The sequence below is a fragment of the Abrus precatorius genome, unplaced genomic scaffold (genome assembly GCF_003935025.1).
Source record: "Abrus precatorius isolate BTA unplaced genomic scaffold, Abrus_2018 Scaffold3, whole genome shotgun sequence".
Lineage (NCBI taxonomy): Eukaryota > Viridiplantae > Streptophyta > Magnoliopsida > Fabales > Fabaceae > Abrus > Abrus precatorius.
In genome coordinates this window covers 13,351,132-13,372,230 of record NW_020874373.1, presented here as the reverse complement: position 1 = coordinate 13,372,230, position 21,099 = coordinate 13,351,132, and the positions used below count along the sequence as shown (strand labels likewise).

Genomic DNA, 21,099 nt, shown 5'->3' with positions numbered 1-21,099 from the left:
AATAAAAATTATATTTTATTTAAAACTAAAAATTTATAAAAAATGATAAAAAAATAAAAAAATAAATTTAATATACAATATAATAATAATAGTAATAATAATAGGATTATATAACAAATAATATAATTTTAAAATAATTATATATAATAATATATTTTTTTAACTTGTCATATATTTTTTTTTATTGGTATAAATTTTTAAGTATAGTACACATAAAAAAATTTAGGATACCAAATCACACACCTTCTAACAAATCACGTCATACTAATATTTTTTTTAACAACACATAATTAAAAATTTCAAATAAAATTTAATATTTTAAAATTGAAATTTCTGGTACTAATAACTGATACAACAATATAATAGTATTACGTGAGAGTTGTAAAGAGATAAAAAACAATTTTGGCCAAAGTATAAAAATTAGGTTATCATTAAACATATTTTATATTCCATATTACATTTTGAGGTCGTTTGGCATTTAAAAGACTATAATCACTGCTACTTTCAATACTTACATGGTTAAGAAGACTTTTGATACAATATCCTTTCACTTGAATTTACTGTTATTTCTTAATATTTGTCAAGTCACTTAAACAAATACTACTTGTTATGACAAAAATAAATAATAATAATAATAATAATATAACACACGTAATGTCTTCAGCTTTTTTTAGTTTGCGTAAACTCTTAAACACACCGTGAGTTGAAATTCAAGAGGTAATAGAAAGAGTGAATTATATACAATTTTAAGGCATATCATTAAAGGATATTAAGGGAGTTTGGAAGATTAACAAACAATGAGAAGCCATGGACTATTCTTAAAAAGTCAAAGATAAAATTACATTCTCAAAGTGAAGATAAACTAAATAAAAGAATTTAAACAACAAAATCCTGATATGGCTGTTTTAAATAATGTGGCAATTTTTTATTGGTGGTACAAGCCACAAGACAGCAAAGCAAGACAAGATTTTCGTCCCAGTCCCAGTAAATGTATGATCGATTTTCAAATTAAAAATAGATTATTAGAATAAGTTATACATGAAACCCAAAGTACTATCTACAATAGTGATTAGTTGTTTTATTAATGGAATCGATTGCCCTTTACGAAGAACTAAAGGGGAGCCAAAATAAATATAGTAAGAATCACCATTAGCATAAGATATTTTATTTTATTTTTATATCTTTCTTTGCCAAACATGATATTTTGGCATTAATTACTAGTCCTGAAAGGATTCTAATCCATTATTTTTCTGCTACCTTTATGCCAAAACACAAGCGGCCAAGTTTGAATTTACTATTTGAGAATAAGATTCCTTTGTTAACAGAGCATCGGCACGGGCATGGGCATGGGCATGTAGCACATACCATCTTCGCTATTGTCATTGAAGATGGGACGAATGAGGCTTGTGGTGTCAGATTTCGTTCTATCTTTCATGTGGGCTTGGTCGGGTGTTTTGGTTCGGATATTTGTCTTCAGAAACCTTGGCTTTGATCACGACCACCTCGGCGAGGTCGTTAAGACTGCGTTTTCCATTGCCAACATGTTCCTCTTTGCGTACCTTTCCAAGGTTACGCGTGGTGGGGCCTACAACCCCCTCACCGTTTTGTCCGGTGCTATCTCTGGCAACTTTAGCGATTTCATTTATTGCGTTGCTGCTAGAATTCCCTCTCAGGTTCTTCTTTTCTACTGTTACAGATCACCTTTATGATAATATCTGAATTGCCCCTTTTCTATTTATTTATTTTTTGATAGCTTGGATTGGTTGGAGATGTGAAGAAAAATGGGTGAATGCATAATCGGGGGTCTTGCATATTGTTTGAATTGTGTTGATAAATATTGCGTCACAAATTTTTGTTTTGTCAAATTAACATGGGCAATCTAAAAGTTGAATTTTTTTATTTTTATAAAATAGCTGGTAATGTCTAAAATTTTACTGTGTTGAAATTCATGCTAATGCAGCTTCATAGTAATCCTTTTTCTTCTTATCAGTTTAATGAAAAGGTTCATAAGTTTAGTTGAATTAGATACTAAGGGTTTGTTTTATGAAAAGTTTATGTAGTTGACGATTCTCATAAGTTCTTTTCAGCTTATCAATAAGCTTCTTCATATAGCTTATCAAAATAAGCTTTTTTCTACTTATATCAATAAGTTTCATGGTCTAATTTATAGGATAAACCCCTTATGCGATAAGAGCTTAATGAATAAGTGCTTAAGGAAGTTGTTATTCAAACACACCCTAATATAATTTTTAAAATTGTTGGTTGATTTATTCTTTAAATTAAATTTGTTTTGTGAATCTGTCTCTGATGTGGTTATGACTATACTAATTGGTTGAATTCTTTTCTTTTTAATATCTATCTCTGAGTAGGTTTTGGGTTTTGAATGGATGAGCATGTTTCTGCTCTTGAAGTCTCTAATATTTATCTGTCTCTTTGCGCTGTTGTGCCCAATATGCTGGCACTAACATCCATTTTAACTCAATCATCTAGTGTTGAGTGGAGCATTTCAAGTTTTATTAGAATACCTTTAAATTGTCCATGTGCAGAAGTTGGCTTAGTTCTGTTTTTAGACTTCTAACCTTTGATACTTGAATAATTAAAAATTTGAAGCAAAGGTGTGCCGTTGTTAATGTTTGAAATTTTCCCTAAAGATTTAAACCATGTACTTCTCTCATGTTTGATTTTCCCTGTCTTGATATCACATAAGAGAGGCTAGGAGGACTAGAAAATTACAGACGATGGCTGAAAAATACCTCTAAGGAAAGAATAACACAATTATCTTGTTATTTTGATTAGTGAAAGACTTTTCTCAAGACATGATAAAATGATTTCCGTTGCCCATAATTATTCTGTGTTTTATAACTAGAAAGCACAAACACCTCTCTAGTTGGAGCATGTGATGGTGGGATTAAACTACAACCTCATGAATTATCCTTCTATACCCTTTCTTCCTGTCACCACACAATCCATGTATCCAAGTGGAATTAGACTTGGTTGTTATATGTTTCTACTCCTTTAAGCAAATCACACTTACCAATCAACTTGTTGGGTTATAATGTGTTTTTATCTCGACAAGAGTATTTGTTGGTTTTTGTGGCATAAAAAAAATAAACAAAGAAAAAATATGTAGAATTGAGGAGAATAAATGGGAAATGAACTCATCTTTATTCAATAGTAATAATACATTTATAATAATTCAAATAAAATAGAAATTAATTATGTAACCGAAAGATTTTTAACATACTAAATTATTCCTAAAATGTATAAACTACTTATTAACTAGGATACTGATAATAAACTGAAACAATAAAAAACAACTAAAAACAGTTACAAAAACATATTGTTAATACTCTTTCTTGCATTTTAAACTTCAAATCTTTTTTTTTTCTCTAATTTAAATTTATAACAAAAAATGGATTTGTTATCAATAAGAATCTTGCATTTATTTTTTTGCTTCAAATTAGAATCAAATAAAATTTTTATTTGCTGCAAAACTTAATTCAAAGTAACTTATCTAAAGAAATTTCTCACATCATTAACAGAGTCAATCCGGTTATTATTAGAAAAATTAGCCAACTTGAATTTTTTACTTCTTTTGAAGTTGATACCTCAGTCTTTGAAATTTTTAATTACTCTTTTTGCATCCTTGAGACTCTTTCATTTACATTGAATTATTGTGATATTTTTTTTGCATTAGAAAACTGTTTGTTCCTCCTCCAATAGGTTTATAGTAAAAAATTTCTTTTCATTTTTATTTTGAAAATATCTTGACCAACTTTATCTTTAATTAAATAATATTTGTTTTTAAAAATAACTTTAAATTCTCTTTCAGTTAGTTGACCAATACTTAAAAAATATTAGTCAATTTCTAGAACCAAAAGAACATCATGAATTAATTTTGAATCTAAATAGCTTGCTATTGCAATTGTCCTATTTCCTTTAATTGAAATAGAATCATCATTACCTATTTTGACTGTGGTGATGTTAGTCGACATCAAATCTTTGAAGAGTTTCTTGTTGTTGGTTATGTGGTTAGTGCAATCATTATCAATTAACTAACCTTCATTTGATTTCAAGTCTGAGAAACAAGTAACAACAAACAAATGATCTTCTTCCTCTTGATAAACAATCTTGACTTCTTCATCTTGGTATTGGTTTTTATTCTTGCCTATAACATCTTTATCGTCCCATTTGGCTGCATTTATTGCATTGTGAATCAGGCTTTTTTTGAATATTTGAAAGGAGAATGATCATTTTTTCTATAATGATGACATGGAAAATAAAATTTCTTCTTGTTATATTTTACACTTTCACGATGCGTGACATGTAAGACTCCCTTAACAGCACCTTCTTGTCTCATCGCATGTCTTTACTTTTGTGTTTGTAAGGCATTTAAGAGTTATATTAATGTAATTTTAGACAAGTATTTGATATTTTTTAAGGTAGTGATTATAGCCTCAAATCTTTCAGGCACTGTTGTTATTATGATGTTTTTTATAATTTTAGAATCAAGAAATTTAGTGTCTAATAATCTTACCTTGTTAGTTATACTAAGTAGCTTGTCTGAGTATACTTTGATTGTCTTAGACTTGTTCATTCTCTAAAGTTCAAATTTTCTCATCAAATTCAGCACTTGCATGCTTCAAATTCTTTCATTTTTGACATATTTTTCCGTCAAATAATCCTAATTTGTCTTTGTTGTTTTTAAAGTCATGATTTTAGTGAAGATAGTTGTTTAAACACCAACAAAAAGACATGATTTTGCCTTTACTTTTCATATTTTTCTCTCCTTTTGACTTTTTATTTTAGCCACACTAGGATTGTGCAGTAGCAGAATAACTTCATAATTCTTTTCATCAACTTCTCAAAGATTCAAAGCTTCTAAATAAGTCTCCATTTTGATAGCCTAAAAATCATTATTAGAACCATAGTTATCAATAGCAGCCATAGTGGCCGCTATTGCGAACCCTCTAGCGTCGCAATTGAGTGTCGCAGCTGTTGTGCAGCGAACAATGGCTGAAAATCGCGTAAATCACTGCTATAGCGACCGCTATGCTGTCCTCCCTGAAAACTGCTCTAGAACAATGTGCATATATAAACGTTATGTTGCCTCGGGTTAATGAGTTATATGAAAATCATATCTTCAGGACAGAGGATTAATGCCTGTATATATTATATAGTCTTTTCCAGATTTTTGTCAGCATAAAACAAGCAAGCATGGCATACCCCTTGCTGCAAAGTCTTTTTCTTTTATGTGTGTATTATTTAACAGAGAAAAGAAACACATTTGCTATATTCTTCGAGATGCAGAACATCGGTGTATATGTGGTGATAGTGAGGAACTAGGGATATTATTTTGAATGACATTGCTAATATTAATATGTACCAATCGTTTCAAGTTTTAGTATTAATGAGCCATTTTTTATGCATCTCAACCATAGACATTAGTATATCAAACTCAACTTGAATTGAAGATCATCATTCTAAAATATGCATGCATGGTTTTAATCTCCCCAGGTGCTTGGGTCTATTGTTGGAGTTAAACTTCTTATTGATACAATTCCTGAAGTAGGACGGGGACCACGTCTGAATATTGACCTTCACCAGGGCGCACTGACAGAAGGATTACTAACTTTTGCAATTGTAACCATTTCACTGGGACTTGCCACTAGAATTCGTGAAAATTTCTTCATGAAGACTTGGATCTCCAGCCTCTCCAAGTTAGCACTTCATGTACTTGGCTCTGATCTGACCGGTGGTTGTATGAACCCCGCATCTGTAAGTACTGTTGCATCCTTGTTTACCTGTCACTACTTTGTTCACAGAACTTTGGTTATGTGAACCATAGAAAAAACCTGTGTTGTTTACTTTCTAAGAAACCTTGCTTGACTTGTTTAGGTAATGGGGTGGGCTTATGCTCGCGGAGATCACATAACAAAGGAACACATCCTTGTATACTGGCTTGCCCCCATCGAGGCAACTATTTTAGCAGTGTGGACATTCAAATTACTAGTCCAACCTGTGAAAGAAGATAGAGCAGCCTCAAAAAGTAAATCAGATTGAAGCTTACTCCATGTTGTGCTAAGTATCTAGTTCTGTTTTCGCTTCCATTATTATTTGTGCAGTTGATGGGATGAATGTGTGCCAAGCCAAGAACTGCTGGTGACTAATAATCATGGGTCACTGTGCATTGTATTAATGATAAGTTCTGTGTAAATACTTCATAGTCATACCCTATCAATTGTCCAGAAACAGTCTTTTTGTACAATACATTCTCTTGCATTCTCATGCAATGTACTATGAACCTTAATTTTGTGTACACTAACCACATTCCACAATTGATTAACTAATTTATTTAGATAATCAGAAGTATCCTTTTCTACCTTTTCTTAAACAATACCCTAATAAAATATCTCAATTCCACCCCAGCACTAGTTCATTCCGAAGTCATGTAAACCAAGAAATTCAAACTTCAAGCTTTATGGTTTCAATTCAGTAATTATTGGGGTGATGCCACTACTAGTAGGTGGTGTTGGAGGAAAATACAATCTTTTTTCCTAGTTGTGGATATATGATAAAACAAAGCTGAAAGGAGAGGAAACTCAAATGGGGAAAGAGGGTTTAACCGTAAAATCGGTGAATTTTGAAATACAGAACTCCAATACAACACTTTTGACAAGCGTAAAGGACTCAAACTTGTCAGTTGTCAAGCGAGGGGTTGTCTTAGGCCTGAGAAGTGTGTTGATTCTTGAGTTTTTCATGACAAATCACATTATTCATATGGCTTCCAATTATAATTTTCCATCTTTATAATTGAATATTAAGGCATAATTAATTGGATTTTGATCCTCTTATGTTGTTGAATAGCTTGTTATGGTTATATTACAGGGAAAATGACATAATTTTTATCAAATTAATTAGTGGGTCCTGTAACCAGTCATAACATGCTCTTATCTGATAACAAAATGGAACTTTTTCTCTCTAAAATGATTATGGGCCCGTGCCCTTTGCGTAAGGCTTGGAATCTATTCCTGCGAAAGTAGAAAGAAAATATCTGATGCCATTAAACTTACCTCATATTTTGTGTCATTTATATTTACAGATTTTGGATTTTCGTTTAATACAAAGTACAAACTCCTTTGATCCAACATGGAAACAGACAGGCACTATATTATGTTGTTCAACAATACGATATGATTCAAATTTTAAGTATCTCTAGGCTTCACTTTAGCCAAGAGATGCCACAAATTACAATGCATTCCCATTTGTCTAACTGTCGTTAATGAATTTGTCTTTCTCTATTCCATTTGTTATGTCTTCAGTCCTATTGTATCAAATGATGTAGCTATTGTTGGTTTGGAGTTCCTGTATTGATGTTATGACTGAGATTATGGTTATCTTGTAATCATGTATATAAGCAGAAGTATCCGTTGCACTTCATCTTTAATAGTATTCTTTGTCTTGTAAAAAAAGAGTGTCTTTCTCTAAAATTGCTCTACTTGATAAGAAACGGTTGTATTGACCTGTTGAGAACACCAATAAAAATAAAAGTAAATACTCAATGATCGTTCAAACATATATATCGTCAAGCCAGTTTGCAATGGATTTTGAACATTTGACTTGACTCTTCACTGTGCAAAATAAATATCAATTTAGGGACTAAATTTGTGTCCAAAAATATATAGGGGGTACTAAATTCCATTTTAAACATTGAGGGAATTTAGTTTCAAATCGTAAGAAAACTAACATAATGACTAATGTATTTTAGAGGACCGATTTAAATATAATTTAGGAGAATAATCAACTTTAGAATAAAACAATTTGTTGAATTGATAATGAGAAGCTTTTAAGACTTTCATTGAATTAAGATTAAATGCATATAATAATTACAGCAAAGTATAAAACCATCAATAATATTTTCTTAGTACTGCTTATCTTCTAACTTAAACCACTTCGAGCCTGTTGATTAGCACATTACAATGGAAGTTGGTGAGAATTTAAAAAAATTGGCTCTCAGTAAACGCAATTAGGGGAAAGCATAAAATTATGTTCTGATTGTATCAAATGGTGATACAAACAGGCACTTCTCCAACTAAAAGGAATCGATTTTTTATGTTCTGTTAATATTGTTGGCCAATGGTGACAAAAGTCCTTGTCATTTATCTGTAAGAATAAAGGAATTTCCTGGTGCCTTTTTCAATATTTGATGCTAGCTGGGGGTACCTGTATTCACATTCTTCACTTTATTTAATGTGTAAGAAACTAAGCTGAATTCAAAAGAAAGGTTGCTAAAAGCATGACAAAATTAGACAAAACAAAATCAACAGCTAAGGAATGGGGTCTGAGGGTAACAGGATCAATGTTTGCTGTTTACACCTTCCAATTGGAATACAAGAGTGAGGAAAGAATCGTTTCTTGATAAGTAACTCATAAGGTTAAGACTTCTAATGTACTTCTAAAAATACTAATAAAAGGAGATACAAGAGAGATGATTAAAACTAAAAAGGACCTCATCATGGTAAATGTTTCCTCACTGACTTGTACAACCTTGTTTTACTTTGGCAGCAATACTAGTAGTACTCAAGATGAACATTATGATGGAGATCGAAAGGATATGAGGAATTTATACACAACTTCAGTACACAAGCTGTGGTTCAAACTCTGCCAAATCTACTGATCCTGATTCAATTGGTGGCATTAGATATGTAGCCAAGAGTTCAGACACCAAGGCAGCAACCAGTGGGATCCTCTTTAAGTTCTTCACCAATGCCATGTCATTGCTCTCACCAACAGCAAGAATCTTCTCGTTTATCTCCACCATCCGGTCCAACCTCTGCTTGAACTCTGGGTTCTCGACATCAAGAACAGCTGGGAAAATCCGAGCAGTTGTGCGGTTTGTCTGAAAAACAATCCAGAAATGAAGCTTGAGTAACTGCTTGTAATTTGCGCATTCCGCATTTGTTCTTTGTTGATCAACTCTTACTTGTCACATGCTTTTAATGGTAACTCAAGCTTCCAGATTTCTTTCATTTGGTCAGTCAGTTACTAAATTTGTAAGTGAGTAATTGAGACAAACCGTGATTATAGCACATAGTAATGGAAAGTAGCACAATGAAATTTATATGGCTGTCGACAGTGATTGAAGCAAATATGCAAACACAAACTGACCTCAATTATGACATGCATGTCAAACTCTTTCGTGTCAAGTCCAATGCCTTCATAGAAAGCTGTGCGTTGGCAATCATTGAGATACATTGTGACGTAAACCTGCAGGACAAATTTGATAATTATGTTTTAAGCAGGGTTATGAAGGATAATAACCAAAACCTTATCATGAAAGACACAGCAAATGTGATCTCTTTGGTTGGTATAAATTGTTTCATGATTCTAAGGAATGTCAAGGTGAATGACATTATGCATCTTGGGTATACTTGTCATCCATATCAGTTAAGGTCTGTAGTATTCTGAATACCTATTTTTCTCTTGTAATCTCCATTACACTCTTTATAACATTTTAGCTTAGCACCAATTGTCACTAGGTACTGAGGTTTCAAGATTCAACTTGAGAATCTTAAAGGAAGAACGAAAAAATTGTAAACGAAAGAGAAAAAAATTACCGATAGACAGAAGAATCGAGCCCACAGCTTAGCCTTCCAGTCATTTAGAAATTGTGGCTGTGCCTTCATCAGGGCAGAGAAGAAGTCTCCATGCCTATTCTCATCTTGGCACCAGTTCTCAAAGTACTTAAAAATGGGATAACATTGGTACTCGGGGTTAGCCTTGAGATGTCTATATATGGTAATGTATCTCCAGTATCCAATTTTCTCAGACAAATATGTAGCATAGAAGATAAATTTGGGCTTGAAAAATGTGTATTTTCTAGCTTTTGTCAGAAAACCCAAGTCCAAAGCCAAATTGAAATCAGATAAACCCTTGTTCAGAAACCTGCATAGAATCAAAAGGATGAGGTCATGCAGTACCAAACAAGATATAAACTAGAAAATGAAAGAAGGAGAATTAAGAATTTAAGGCACAAGGTGAGTCTATACCCAGCATGCCTAGCCTCATCCCTAGACATCAGAGAGAAAATCTCAGCCACCACAGGGTTGGTTTTCTGTAATATCAACATCCCAAGAAATAAATCAGGCCAAGATTTAGAGACCAGAAGTGCATAAAGAACAATATTATCCAAGATAGCTCATTGTAAGACATGAAATGTAACAGAATCACATCAAACAACCACAATATCATAAAAGAGGAATCCTAGAACTTAGAATTAGAACTGTATCGAGAAAGAACAAAAATTATCTTATGATTATTTATACAGTTTTTAATACATGAAACAAAAACTTATACATAATAGATTTTTATTGAAAATCATAATATCACAAGATTTAATATATTAATGATATTAAATATTATAATTTTTAATACAAAATATTATTTTATTAATTTTTCATTACATGCCCTTGTACACATTATAAAAGTCGTTATTTATATTTTTCCCCCAAGGCACTTCTCTGGAAAAAAAATATATATCATTCTTTTTAATTATACCTTCGATATTAATTAAAAGGAGGATTACCAATTATGCCAAGTTGAATGTTGAATCATATTGTAAAGAAAAAGAAATGGACCAAACCTTGAGCCTCCTTCCAAGCTCTTTGTAGAGAAGGAAGCCAGAGAATTCAGCAGTGCAAGACCTCTCAAGGAACTCAACAAAGATCTGTCTTAGAGGGCCTTCAATTTTGTCAGCAGCTTCCTTGAACTCCTTGTTCCTCACGAAGTGTGTCTGGTTGTAATCAGTTTTGAACTCCTGAAGCAGTGCTTCAAACTCAGCCTGCTTGAGGTTCTTGTTGATCTCAGTGTTGAAAAGGGTCTCCATCTCATCAAAATCAGTGGTGTAGAACCTTGGTGTCAAAAGGGTCTCTTTGATGGAGGTTTTGTTCCCCTTCTTGCTTGGCTTTGTGGAGGTTGAAGTAGTGGTGGTGGTTGGGCTAGCAGACATTCTTATGATGCTGAATTTGGAGTATGAACCCATTCTGGGTGTGCCAAATTTGGGTGTCACATTGCTGAATTTGGAAATGGGTTTCACAAGAGCCATTTCTGCTGCCATAATTTTGATGGGCTTGTGGAGGAAGAAGCAAAGGTTTGAACTTGAGGTTGAGGACTAAGAAGTGTGCAAGACAACAAGAGAAAGAGTTATAAGTTGGATGGAGTGTGATAGAATCTCATCCAATGAAATCTTTGAACGTTAATTGCAACTTGACACGTGGCAGGTGTTGTAAGCTTCTCTTTGCTTCGTGATTGGTCGTGATGATTACATGTGGATGACAACTTGTGCCTTACATCGGATACGTGTTTTAACTTCGAACTCAGGTTTGTTTAGATTATTAGTACATAGTAATAAAAGTAAGTGTTTCTCTAGATTATAGTTAGAGGGTGCAGAATTGATGACAAATGAAATTGATTTTGTAATTTTATGTTTTTAAATTAAACTTGTTATAGAGTGATTTATATATAAATATTTTTATTAAAAAAATAGTCAAATTATGTTTTGAGACTGAAACATTGATAAACATACCACAGCTCAAATTTTACGCGTGTTGATTCAAAGATGAAATTTAATTTGCATTCTTTAAAACAGTTTATTTTAGATATTTCATTTTTCAGAATTTTCTTTTCCTGGCACTAAATTAACTATACATATAAGTTTCTTTTTGTCAACTATGTATAGATATAAGTATTATAATTTTTTCAGAATAGTGTTCTTACTTTTATTAGAGTAAAAAAATGGTAAGTAAAAGAAAACAACCAAAATAAAGGGTAGAAAAATAAGAACCTATCTTGAAAAAGATAGAAGGATTTATCCCTAGCAAATTGTAGAGTGTTGTACTAATGGCCTCCATCAACTATATAGCATTTGATATTTTTGAAGATTAATAATCTTAGTATAATAAAATCCAGATTTTTTCTTCTCTGGGAGCAAAAGCACCACCAATAGCAGCAATTGGGGCAGAAAGCCTACAACAGCAATGTAAACCACACATAGCAGGACCCACTGACAGAAAAGAAACAACAAAAGCTCGACCACAAAAATTCCCTTCTTTTGTTTTGGGTACAAAATATTAGATACAACTTTTGGAAAAATAGAAACAGATTTTACGTGCATAATCATTAGGTAAGATGTGAATTTGGGTGTTTTTTTAAAGTGTTAGGAAGATAATTTTTTTAATATATAAATAAACAACTAGATTTGCAGAACTTTGCTTCTCTCTTCAGATACTTATTAAAAAAATATATTAATATCATTTTTTAAGACTTATTTTACGTAATTAAACGTTTTAAAAAATATTCATTACAACAATAATATAAAATGTAATAAATGTTTTTTAAGAAAAACTTATTACTTTTAAAACTTTATAGCTAACTTTAAAGATTGATGTTAACAATTATTTTTTAAAGAAAGAAGATAAATTGGTTAGACAATACCAGAAGAAACATTTCATGAGTGTATTTTTTCAGCATTATCAAATATCATTTTTTAAAGATTGATGTTAACAATTGAGGTGATTTAAATATAAATAATGTAACTATTCTTTATCAAATGAGTTAAGCAAGTGAGTTTTTAAATTCACATTTGATTAGTCATAAATTTATGCTTATTCCAACATCATCAAATATAATTTGTGTTGGTTAACGTGTTTCCTAACGTAAACTAAATAGGTGCACCAAGTTAGACTGAACTGTCATTTCCGTTTTCTAATTCTTGCTTTAATTTTGATTAAGTGATACTTTTCCTCAACTAAAATTTTAAGGTGACATAATTTTAGCTTTGTTCCTTCAAGATTTCAGCCTTCTTTAGCGAGGACCTAAGGAGAGGAGATGTTTCATACAAAAATAAATCAGTGTCCTACATACAGAAATTCTAAATTTCTACTATTAAATGAAAAAATCATCCAATCTAGAGATCTTAACAAAGAACTGAGTGGAAGAGATAGGCACACCTAGCACAATACCTATCATAAACTTAGCCAGACAATCTTTCTGCATTATTTTGAAAGCAAGTGACGTTTACATCTTATAACAAACACTTGCCACACTTTTATACTAAAATGAGAGACAAGTGCAAGGTCAATCTCCCTATTTCCAGCATGAATAGCATCAAAGAACTTGTATGAGTCCAGCACAGTGGAAATTCTTACGAACCACAAATTGTTGCAACATTGGAAGCAAACCATCCTGAGTCTCTACTTCAAGGCACACAAGCAATCAAAGGGAGGACCTGAAATATAGACCAATCAAGGAAACAGTTCAAGAATGAAACTAAAATCACTTTCCTTTTTATATGGTACATTATGCATATTCAGCATGCGGGTACTTCGAGTAGAGTTGAGTGTGATTGTAGAGTCATTTTACTGTATTAAGTCAGAAAAAAGCATTTTTCATAGACAATGATCAAACTTGGGCAACATCTCATCCATGGACAAATGTAGGCCTAATCCAGTTTATGATTCCATTCATTTTACAGGTCCAAAACAACAACCAAAATTTTCAGGAAAGAAAAAGATGAAGAGTGAGAAGAAAACCTCTATTCAATAAAAACCAAGACCTGGCATTGTGGCTTAACATTAGTTATTCCTGTCATTGGTTTCTGTAATTGCAGATTCTCTGACTTTGACTCCACCACGGGAGCTTTGCCCAGACTGTTCTGTTTCATCTTCAATGCTTTGGAAATTCAAAACTGTAGCATTCGATGTTCGGGATGAGTCTTTTCCATCCTCAACACTGTAGAATGGATCAAAAGAAGGTTGTCCCTCCCCATCTGCAAACCTCATCTCATCCTCAAAATTATCAAAATCAAAATTTTGCAGGAGTTCCGGAATTCGCATACGTCCATCTTCTGTACGCATAGATCCCATTTCAATATCATATTTCTCCTTGGGGGTCAACATTCCATCTGCAATATTTGGAGTGAAAGACCCATCCATCATATGCTCATCCTCCACAACAAATGATCGAAAATTATTCTTTGAAGAGGGAATACTAGAACAAAGTGTTTCTCTGATATTTCTCAATGATCCTTTATTGAATGGGTTCCCCTTTTTATCATATTGGTACCTGAAGTTCTCGTAAGTTGTCTGCATGACAACAAAAGCAAAAAAAGTATAAGTAATCTTGAATCAATAAACAACAATTTAGTATCAACATATATCTATTAAAATAATCATCATATGGACAAGTCTCTGAAGAATGGGAGATACATACTGTAGATAAGTGTTGCAATAAAATAGATTATAATCAGCAGACCCTCTTTCTAATAGAAAGAAAAAGAAACTATCTTGAATATGAAAGTATGAGTAAAATAATTTGAGTATCCTGAAAATCAAATTTATAACAATCGCTCAAAGAAAATGGAGTTGACACTAAAATGGCCAAACTCAAGCCTGAGTTCAGCATGACCATAGAAAAAATAGTATGCAGTCACTCCCTTGGTCAAGATCAGAATTGAAGTTTGGAGGCCAAAATTTAATTGCCTATTTAATCTGGAACCAAGAAAATAAAAATAAGTTCAACCCAGTTCCCAGGAAATAATGTCTAGGATTGCTTTTTCTTTCCCAGTTACAAGTCCTTTTCAAAATTCATGAAAAAACTACACAATCATGTTATTTAATTTGATAGCCATCCTAACTGATGCATAACTATTAGTATGATTCATTCAGCTGCTGAAGATGCCAACTCCATATCCCAATGTCAGCAATGATACGTTATTATCCATAGCTAGCATAAAGCCAGGAAAAAAATTCATTTTTCCATGAATAGTGAGACAGTAAGGATGAACTTGATAATATAGTATACAGTCGCTTTTAAGTTAAATATCTATTTCAAACTCAGCTACAGAACTTAGTGTTCTATTCTTGTCTCACCTTTTCTCCATTTGCCTTCCTCTTAGATGATGAAAAGATAAATCTTTTTATCATTTCATCCTCTTTTTTTTATCATTCCCAAATTTCTAGTTTTTATTTTTTTTATACCAAACAGTTTCCCTTCCCTAAACCCCGCTAACTGAAATGATCCTGTCTGGCGACTGGTTTATTCATTTGATGCTCAAAATGTTTGTAACCATTGAAGAATATATTTGATCTTCCGACAAAATGAGGATTGCCAGAGTATAGTTAATCACTCGTTAAAATTTAAAGCATCTATCACCTGAATAATATATTAAACATTATCATTTTGTTTTCTGACAAATTCATCCATGTGAAATTTGAAGCAATACCATAGGAGGGAGCACAGAAAAATGGCTAAAGCATGTGATTGAGATGAATAAAGAATCAGAAATGATTAAGAAATTTTTCACATTTGGAGAAGTAAAATAGTCACCTGGTTTGTGCAAATAAGGTAGAAATGGAAAACTGTGAGGCCACCAACAAACCAGACAGCAATGAAGCAGTATACTATCAGAAAATCTGATACATAATCATGTGCTATTTTCTTCCAAACATTTTTCTGGGAAATACTGATACAAGAGAACACGAAGACATATATGCACAAAATGGTTGATGTTGATATAAACATGAAGAAGTACCGATAGTTTCGCTGCAATTATGTCATTATGTAAGAGAACGTTAGTACTTGTAAGAAATGAATGTAGTAGAACACTTGGAAAAGGGATCACTAGGAAGAAGACACATATAAACTGGGCACTCTGCTCTCTCTCATCCTCCCCTTAAAGGATAGGATGGAGTTAAATGCAGCAAAACCTATCTGCAGGTGAACATAATATCCCCTACCAAACAAAAATCAAAATGGTCCTTGATAAAACAATTACTGCCTTTATAGAAGAATGTTGCCATATTCTATGGGTAACCTTATGCTCATTTCCTTATGCATCCATGTTGCATTATTAGGAAAATGATATCATTTTCTATAATTAAACATTTTATTTTAGAGTTTTCATGGATTCCCTAGTTTCAGCACCTTTACAATTTTTTCAATTGCATTACTTAGAGGAATTGATTACTCATAGCTTCTGCTAAAGAATGGATTGGCTAGGAAAGTTCTTGCCACATAGTAGTAGCTCGTATAGGAAAATTGTAGTTTCCAAGGAAAAGATGCTAAGAAGAGTCCAAATCTAGATTATCTTCCACGGAAGGAACATGGACATCAAAATATTAACTAACATGTCAAATGCAGGACTTCCTCAATCCCAAATCAACATAAAATTGCAAATTATATTTCAATCTTTCTATGAAATGATACTTGAGTAGTATGCCACTTGATTTAAGGTGATCATCACTCCAATATCCAATCAGACAAATTTTCAAAAAGTAATAGCATGCAGAGCCTAGAGGTACTCATCTTTCTTGCAGAACAAAAAATTAAAACAATCCAAACATTCTTGTTCAATTGTGAGGTTTGAGTGTCAATTGATTAGATCTAAGTTCGGAGAGTTTTTAAAGAAATGGTACATTGCAGTAAGTAGATGTATGGAACCAGCTTGTCACTACAATCCAAGACACATACTAACTTCATTAACCAGCTAAATTGTAGTCATCAAAAGGATTCAGAAGCTCAAGACTGTATACTTTCAAGTACATTCTATAATTGGTTTAAACTAAGTTCCAAGTAGCATAAATATATGTTTTGTCGGATAAAAACATGTAACGTTATATCCTTGAATGTTTCTAAATTTCACTTGTTACATTATAGTGAACTTACTATTCCAATGCACTGGCCAACCCAGGGACAGTGATGATCAAATCTCTGGACACAATTGTTGCATATAGAACAATGAGAAGTACGAGGAGGGCGATAAAGCAAGCAGGTATCACAGAACTTCACTTTCACTGCATGACCATTAATCATTACATCTTTAGTTCGAGGTAGTTTCATATGAGGGGTTGAACCATTAATCCACTCCATGGAAGGAGTAGGTATGTCATATGTATCGTCAAATTCAGGAGGTCTTGAATTTCTAGGAACAATTCCAGGATCTCTCCCAGAAGTCAAGAAGAGGAACATTAAATCCTGCACGAGTTGTCTGACATATCAGCTTTTACTTTCAAAATAAGAAAGGAGCTCTCATCATAAGCTATGAGGAAAGAATAAAATGAAAAGGATCAAGGATCAATCAATCCTGAGAATGAAAATGAAATCATGTCATTATATTTACGGAAACTTATCATGACAGGGGTATTATTGGGCTGCGTTTGCACCACTTGTACTACATCAGTACTTGACCTTGGATATAAAAAATAGGTGCACTGAGTTTGAAGTAACATCACATACTGACATATTAATATTAGTCAGAGTCCTTTTTTCTCTCATTTTTGTTTTCTCTATTCCCCATCTTTTCCTTATAATCTCAATGGTATTAGAGCCATTATTATGACTGAGTGGTCACAAGTTTGAACATTGCTTCCCCTATTGTCCATAATTAAATTTTAATTTCAGCATAACATGAATAAAACATGTGTAATACCCACGGTGCATTACTAAAGGGCCCTTGTATGAAAAGGCATGTCAAAGATATATAACATCCTTGGACCTTGGGCCTTTAACTATTGGCACAAATTTTTAGGAAAGTGTGCCTTTCATCTTGGACAAAGGTATTCAAGTTTCAGGGAAAAGCTAGATATTTTGTAAAAGCTAAACAATTTGAAATATATTTATTTTTTCCTTAATAAATAGTAAAGCAGATGCATACTACTTAAATTACATCATATTTGATAAAATATGTAGATCTGTAATCTATGTAAAATTAATTTTCTTTTTTTATATATATTCAATATTATAATTTCTTACTACTGCGTAACCTTAATCATTTCTTATTTATGCATTAGATAACACCACACATATAATTATGCATTATGAAATTTTGGCTTTCTAGTTTTGTAACTGAAAAACACAGAATGAACTTATGAGTTGAAAAGTAGTTTCTGTAAAATCTTCAAGGACAAAATGCCAAGGGTATTTACCAAAACAGTGAGAACTGCACCCACAATCAATACAGGACACCAATGATCATTACCAGGACCCTTCTTGATTTTAAGATATATCTTTACACAAAATGCAATTGCAGGTCCAGCAATTAGGAATGATGTAAGAAACAGGGAAGCTACATCAGGACCAAAAACCAGTCTCCCACCACAGAAAAACTTCTGAAAAAATTCAAACAAAGAAGAATTAATAAAGTATAACATGCTTTCCATTGCCTCAAGATATCAAATCATGTTTATTTTCAATCCAATACAAAAAGATAAAAACTTTCAGATGGTAGACATTTACAAGCTTAAATAATCCATAGCCAAGTCAAAATTTATCTATGGAAATGAAATAAGAAGAGGGCTTGAATTGAAGTGTCACCGATAACTCAAAAGCTTCCCCACATCAAAGAATCATGGGTTTACCCTCACGTCTGCAGGAAATGGACATAAGGGAAGGGAAACAACAAAAATGAAAGATTAACCAGACATTCGCAAATAGCAATTCCAAGCATTAGTTTTTGTCTGTAAAATATTAGAAAAGCCAATTTACCATCATCATTCACTTTGAAACATGGAGTTCTCAATTATGCAAAGAAAAGTAGAAAACAATATTCACTTTGAAACATGCTTAACCCGACAACCAAAAGGGCTGGATTCCACAGCGAGAAAAACCATATTCAGAAAAAATAAAAATAAAAAGGAAAGTCCAAAAATCACAACAAAACAGAACCAAAGCAAAGACAAACAAGTCACAACGAGTTCAAACTGAGATTGAATTGTGACCAAACACACAATCAAATCACCATCAAAATCCAATTTTGAGTCATGAAAAGCAATAAAAAAAATAAAAAAACTCACGTTGCTTCCCCTCCAAACTTGATAGAGCCTCCATTGTTTCGTATTGTGGACCACACTGCTTGAAGGAGAAGCCCCCATATGCTGATTTCTATCCCCAACCATGGCAACAGCACCACCTTGTGTTGTGTGTCACCAAAATTGGCCTTTCCCCTTCACAAAACCCATAAAACCCAATTCAAGTCCCACCCAGACCCAGAATCCTCTTAAAAATCCAAAATTTCGTTCTGGGGTTCCTCCAATAAGCCTCCTTTTGCACTGAAAAGGGGCAATGCAGAGAGAGAGAGAGAGAGAGAGAGGGAGAGAGAGATGTCTATTGTTGTTGACGATGATGTTGGGATCACCGCAATTGAGAATGAAGCTGTGACACCAAATCCAAACCGGAAATTGAAGGGATCACCGGAAGACGAGAATCTCCATGTCCCTTTTTCTAATCAATCCCTCCTCAAAGTTTTCGAACTTTTATGTTATTGTTTCTCTCTCTCTCTCTCTCTCTAAGTTTTGTTCTTTGTTCTTCTCTCTCTCTCCCTCCCTCCCTCCCTGGAATCCAAAGTGCTGGCAGCTTTGGGGGCTCTCTGACGGATTTCCCAATTCTTCGCGGCTTTTACGCGCGTAATCTGTCTTTTTCCGTTACAAAACTATAAAACGGTACCGATGATGGAAAAAAAAAATTTACAATTACAAATAAAATTTTCATTTCCACTTATAATTAAATATTTAAAACAACTTTTGAATGAGATGCGTGATCTTTCATCGTTATTAAACATGTAGTAGTTCCGTTGCTTATTGTTGCCATCCTTGTTTCAGTTTATAAATTTTAGATAACGAATAAAAACTACATTTATTTATTAAAAAATAAATAAAAATGAACTTTCTAAAAGTCCGATGTTGCAAACTCATAGTACTGAAAAAACTATTCACGCATAACATAAATCTATTCAGAAAAAATAATTCTAGAACTGAATTTTATAGTAAATATAATTTTTTTATTAGTATGTACAGTAATTTGGACAATGTACTTATAATTAGTCTTACAAATCATTCTCGACATCCACACGAGAGTGTTGTACTATTTGTATGTCCCTAATCTCTTATCATCTTTCCCTTGTCCTTAACCTAAATTTACCTCTAGTGAATTCTAGATCTGTCCCTAATACTCTTAGTAAGTTAATTAATTAAATAAATATTAAAAAATATTATTATATTAATATATACATTCTTATAATAATTTTTAAAATATTTTCACTGTAGTTTTTAATTAAGCTAATTAAGCGTTTAATCCTTATAAAAATTACATAATTTAGACTTAATTCCTATAAAATATTTCGTTAAGGTATAGTTTTTACTTTTTCACAAATTTTTATTCATTTTAGCTTATGTGTTCTTAGAGAAATAAAATCAATTTGTGAAAAAGTAATGACTATATAATAAAAAAAATATTTTATGGAGACTAAGTTCAAATTCTTTTGTATAATTAAATACTTAATTAAGTTTCTTAATTATTTTTTATTTGTTAATTTTTTAATTTATAATTTTAAAACACTTGTTTTGAAAGAATAAATACGAATGAATGTGCGACCAATTTGTAATAAAATAAGGGTCTTAACAATATATTGGTTGAGAAATTAATAAATAATAAAAATATAAGAATGAGTACTTTTTATGTTTTTTAATAAAAACTATTTTTAATTTTTTATCCAATATTTAAATATTGATTATATATATAACACGCACATCTTGTAATGGTGGGTGCCATGAATGTGAGGCGAAATTTCCAAGGGAGTGGGTCTAGAATATCCTTTATAAATTAGGAGTCATGTCAATATATTGTTTAAAAAATAAAAAAATATTAAAATTTATATTAAGATATACTAAAAATGATGAGGACAGGTATTTTTTTATCAAAAAATTATTTTAAAATTTTTAATTAATATACATTGAGAAAATTCATTAACATTTTCTAATAAAAATAATTATTTTGAGTTTTGTTAACTTCAACATAAAAGATTGAGTTTAAACATGCATAAATAATAAAAATTTATTAAATAATAAATGTGAATTTTTTCTATAAATTGTTTTTTTTTAACTTAAATTCAATGCTAAAATTAAGGTTAATAAAATTCTTATTTTATTGTCATAAATTTTAAAAATTAAATTTAAACATATAAAGGTAATATTTAAAAAATTATGTATATATCATATTTATAATTTTAATATTTCATTCTTAACATAATTTTACTACTTTTAAATACTT

At 31.9% G+C, this 21,099-nt stretch overlaps 3 protein-coding genes across 8 annotated transcripts; 1 reads left to right on the top strand and 2 right to left on the bottom strand.

Moving 5' to 3' along the window:
• The first annotated feature begins 1,284 nt into the window (after window positions 1–1,284).
• On the top strand, window positions 1,285–6,244 carry LOC113863442 (probable aquaporin SIP2-1). Its single transcript, XM_027497026.1, has 3 exons — window positions 1,285–1,673; window positions 5,518–5,778; window positions 5,899–6,244. Exons 1-3 carry the CDS (start codon window positions 1,389–1,391, stop codon window positions 6,061–6,063), a joined length of 711 nt encoding a protein of 236 aa, XP_027352827.1. The 5' UTR covers window positions 1,285–1,388; the 3' UTR covers window positions 6,064–6,244.
• Window positions 6,245–7,119: 875 nt separating this feature from the next.
• LOC113860587 (magnesium-protoporphyrin IX monomethyl ester [oxidative] cyclase, chloroplastic) lies at window positions 7,120–11,886 on the bottom strand. Of its 5 annotated transcripts, none has more exons than XR_003503974.1 (6): window positions 10,643–11,190; window positions 10,050–10,114; window positions 9,618–9,945; window positions 9,169–9,267; window positions 8,548–9,023; window positions 7,120–7,523 (listed from the first exon to the last, which is right to left on the bottom strand). XR_003503974.1 is itself a non-coding variant. In XM_027492998.1 (6 exons), the coding sequence occupies exons 1-5, from the start codon at window positions 11,114–11,116 to the stop codon at window positions 8,997–8,999; spliced, it is 993 nt and encodes a 330-aa protein (XP_027348799.1). In that variant the 5' UTR covers window positions 11,117–11,190; the 3' UTR covers window positions 8,398–8,899; window positions 8,984–8,996. The 5 variants fall into 5 exon arrangements, 3 of the variants coding, with proteins under 3 accessions (XP_027348799.1, XP_027348798.1, XP_027348800.1); XM_027492998.1 differs by lacking the exon at window positions 7,120–7,523 and having other exon boundaries at window positions 8,398–8,899; window positions 8,984–9,023; XR_003503973.1 differs by lacking the exon at window positions 7,120–7,523 and having other exon boundaries at window positions 8,398–8,899; window positions 8,984–9,267; window positions 10,643–11,181.
• A 1,034-nt stretch (window positions 11,887–12,920) lies between these two features.
• On the bottom strand, window positions 12,921–19,335 carry LOC113863127 (probable protein S-acyltransferase 4). 2 transcript variants are annotated; one of them, XM_027496560.1, is made up of 6 exons: window positions 18,849–19,335; window positions 17,982–18,164; window positions 16,723–17,031; window positions 15,385–15,600; window positions 13,590–14,141; window positions 12,921–13,285 (listed from the first exon to the last, which is right to left on the bottom strand). In XM_027496560.1, exons 1-5 carry the CDS (start codon window positions 18,948–18,950, stop codon window positions 13,632–13,634), a joined length of 1,320 nt encoding a protein of 439 aa, XP_027352361.1. In that variant the 5' UTR covers window positions 18,951–19,335; the 3' UTR covers window positions 12,921–13,285; window positions 13,590–13,631. The 2 variants fall into 2 exon arrangements, with proteins under 2 accessions (XP_027352361.1, XP_027352362.1); XM_027496561.1 differs by having other exon boundaries at window positions 13,161–13,285; window positions 16,723–17,033; window positions 17,975–18,164; window positions 18,849–19,130.
• Between the last annotated feature and the right edge of the window lie 1,764 nt (window positions 19,336–21,099).

Coding starts and splice junctions, on each gene's coding strand:
- LOC113863442 (XM_027497026.1), top strand. CDS start 1,389: ATGGGACGAATGAGGCTTGTGGTGTCAGATTTCGTTCTATCTTTCATG. Junction 1,674..5,517: donor CTGCTAGAATTCCCTCTCAG/GTTCTTCTTTTC, acceptor TAATCTCCCCAG/GTGCTTGGGTCTATTGTTGG. Junction 5,779..5,898: donor GTTGTATGAACCCCGCATCT/GTAAGTACTGTT, acceptor TGACTTGTTTAG/GTAATGGGGTGGGCTTATGC.
- LOC113860587 (XM_027492997.1), bottom strand. CDS start 11,116: ATGGCAGCAGAAATGGCTCTTGTGAAACCCATTTCCAAATTCAGCAAT. Junction 9,268..9,617: donor CTCGATTCTTCTGTCTATCG/GTAATTTTTTTC, acceptor TTTGTCCTGCAG/GTTTACGTCACAATGTATCT. Junction 8,900..9,168: donor ACATGCATGTCATAATTGAG/GTCAGTTTGTGT, acceptor ATTGTTTTTCAG/ACAAACCGCACAACTGCTCG.
- LOC113863127 (XM_027496561.1), bottom strand. CDS start 18,950: ATGGTTGGGGATAGAAATCAGCATATGGGGGCTTCTCCTTCAAGCAGT. Junction 18,165..18,848: donor AAGTTTGGAGGGGAAGCAAC/GTGAGTTTTTTT, acceptor GAATTTTTTCAG/AAGTTTTTCTGTGGTGGGAG. Junction 17,034..17,974: donor TCTCACTGTTTTGGTAAATA/CCCTTGGCATTT, acceptor GACAACTCGTGC/AGGATTTAATGTTCCTCTTC.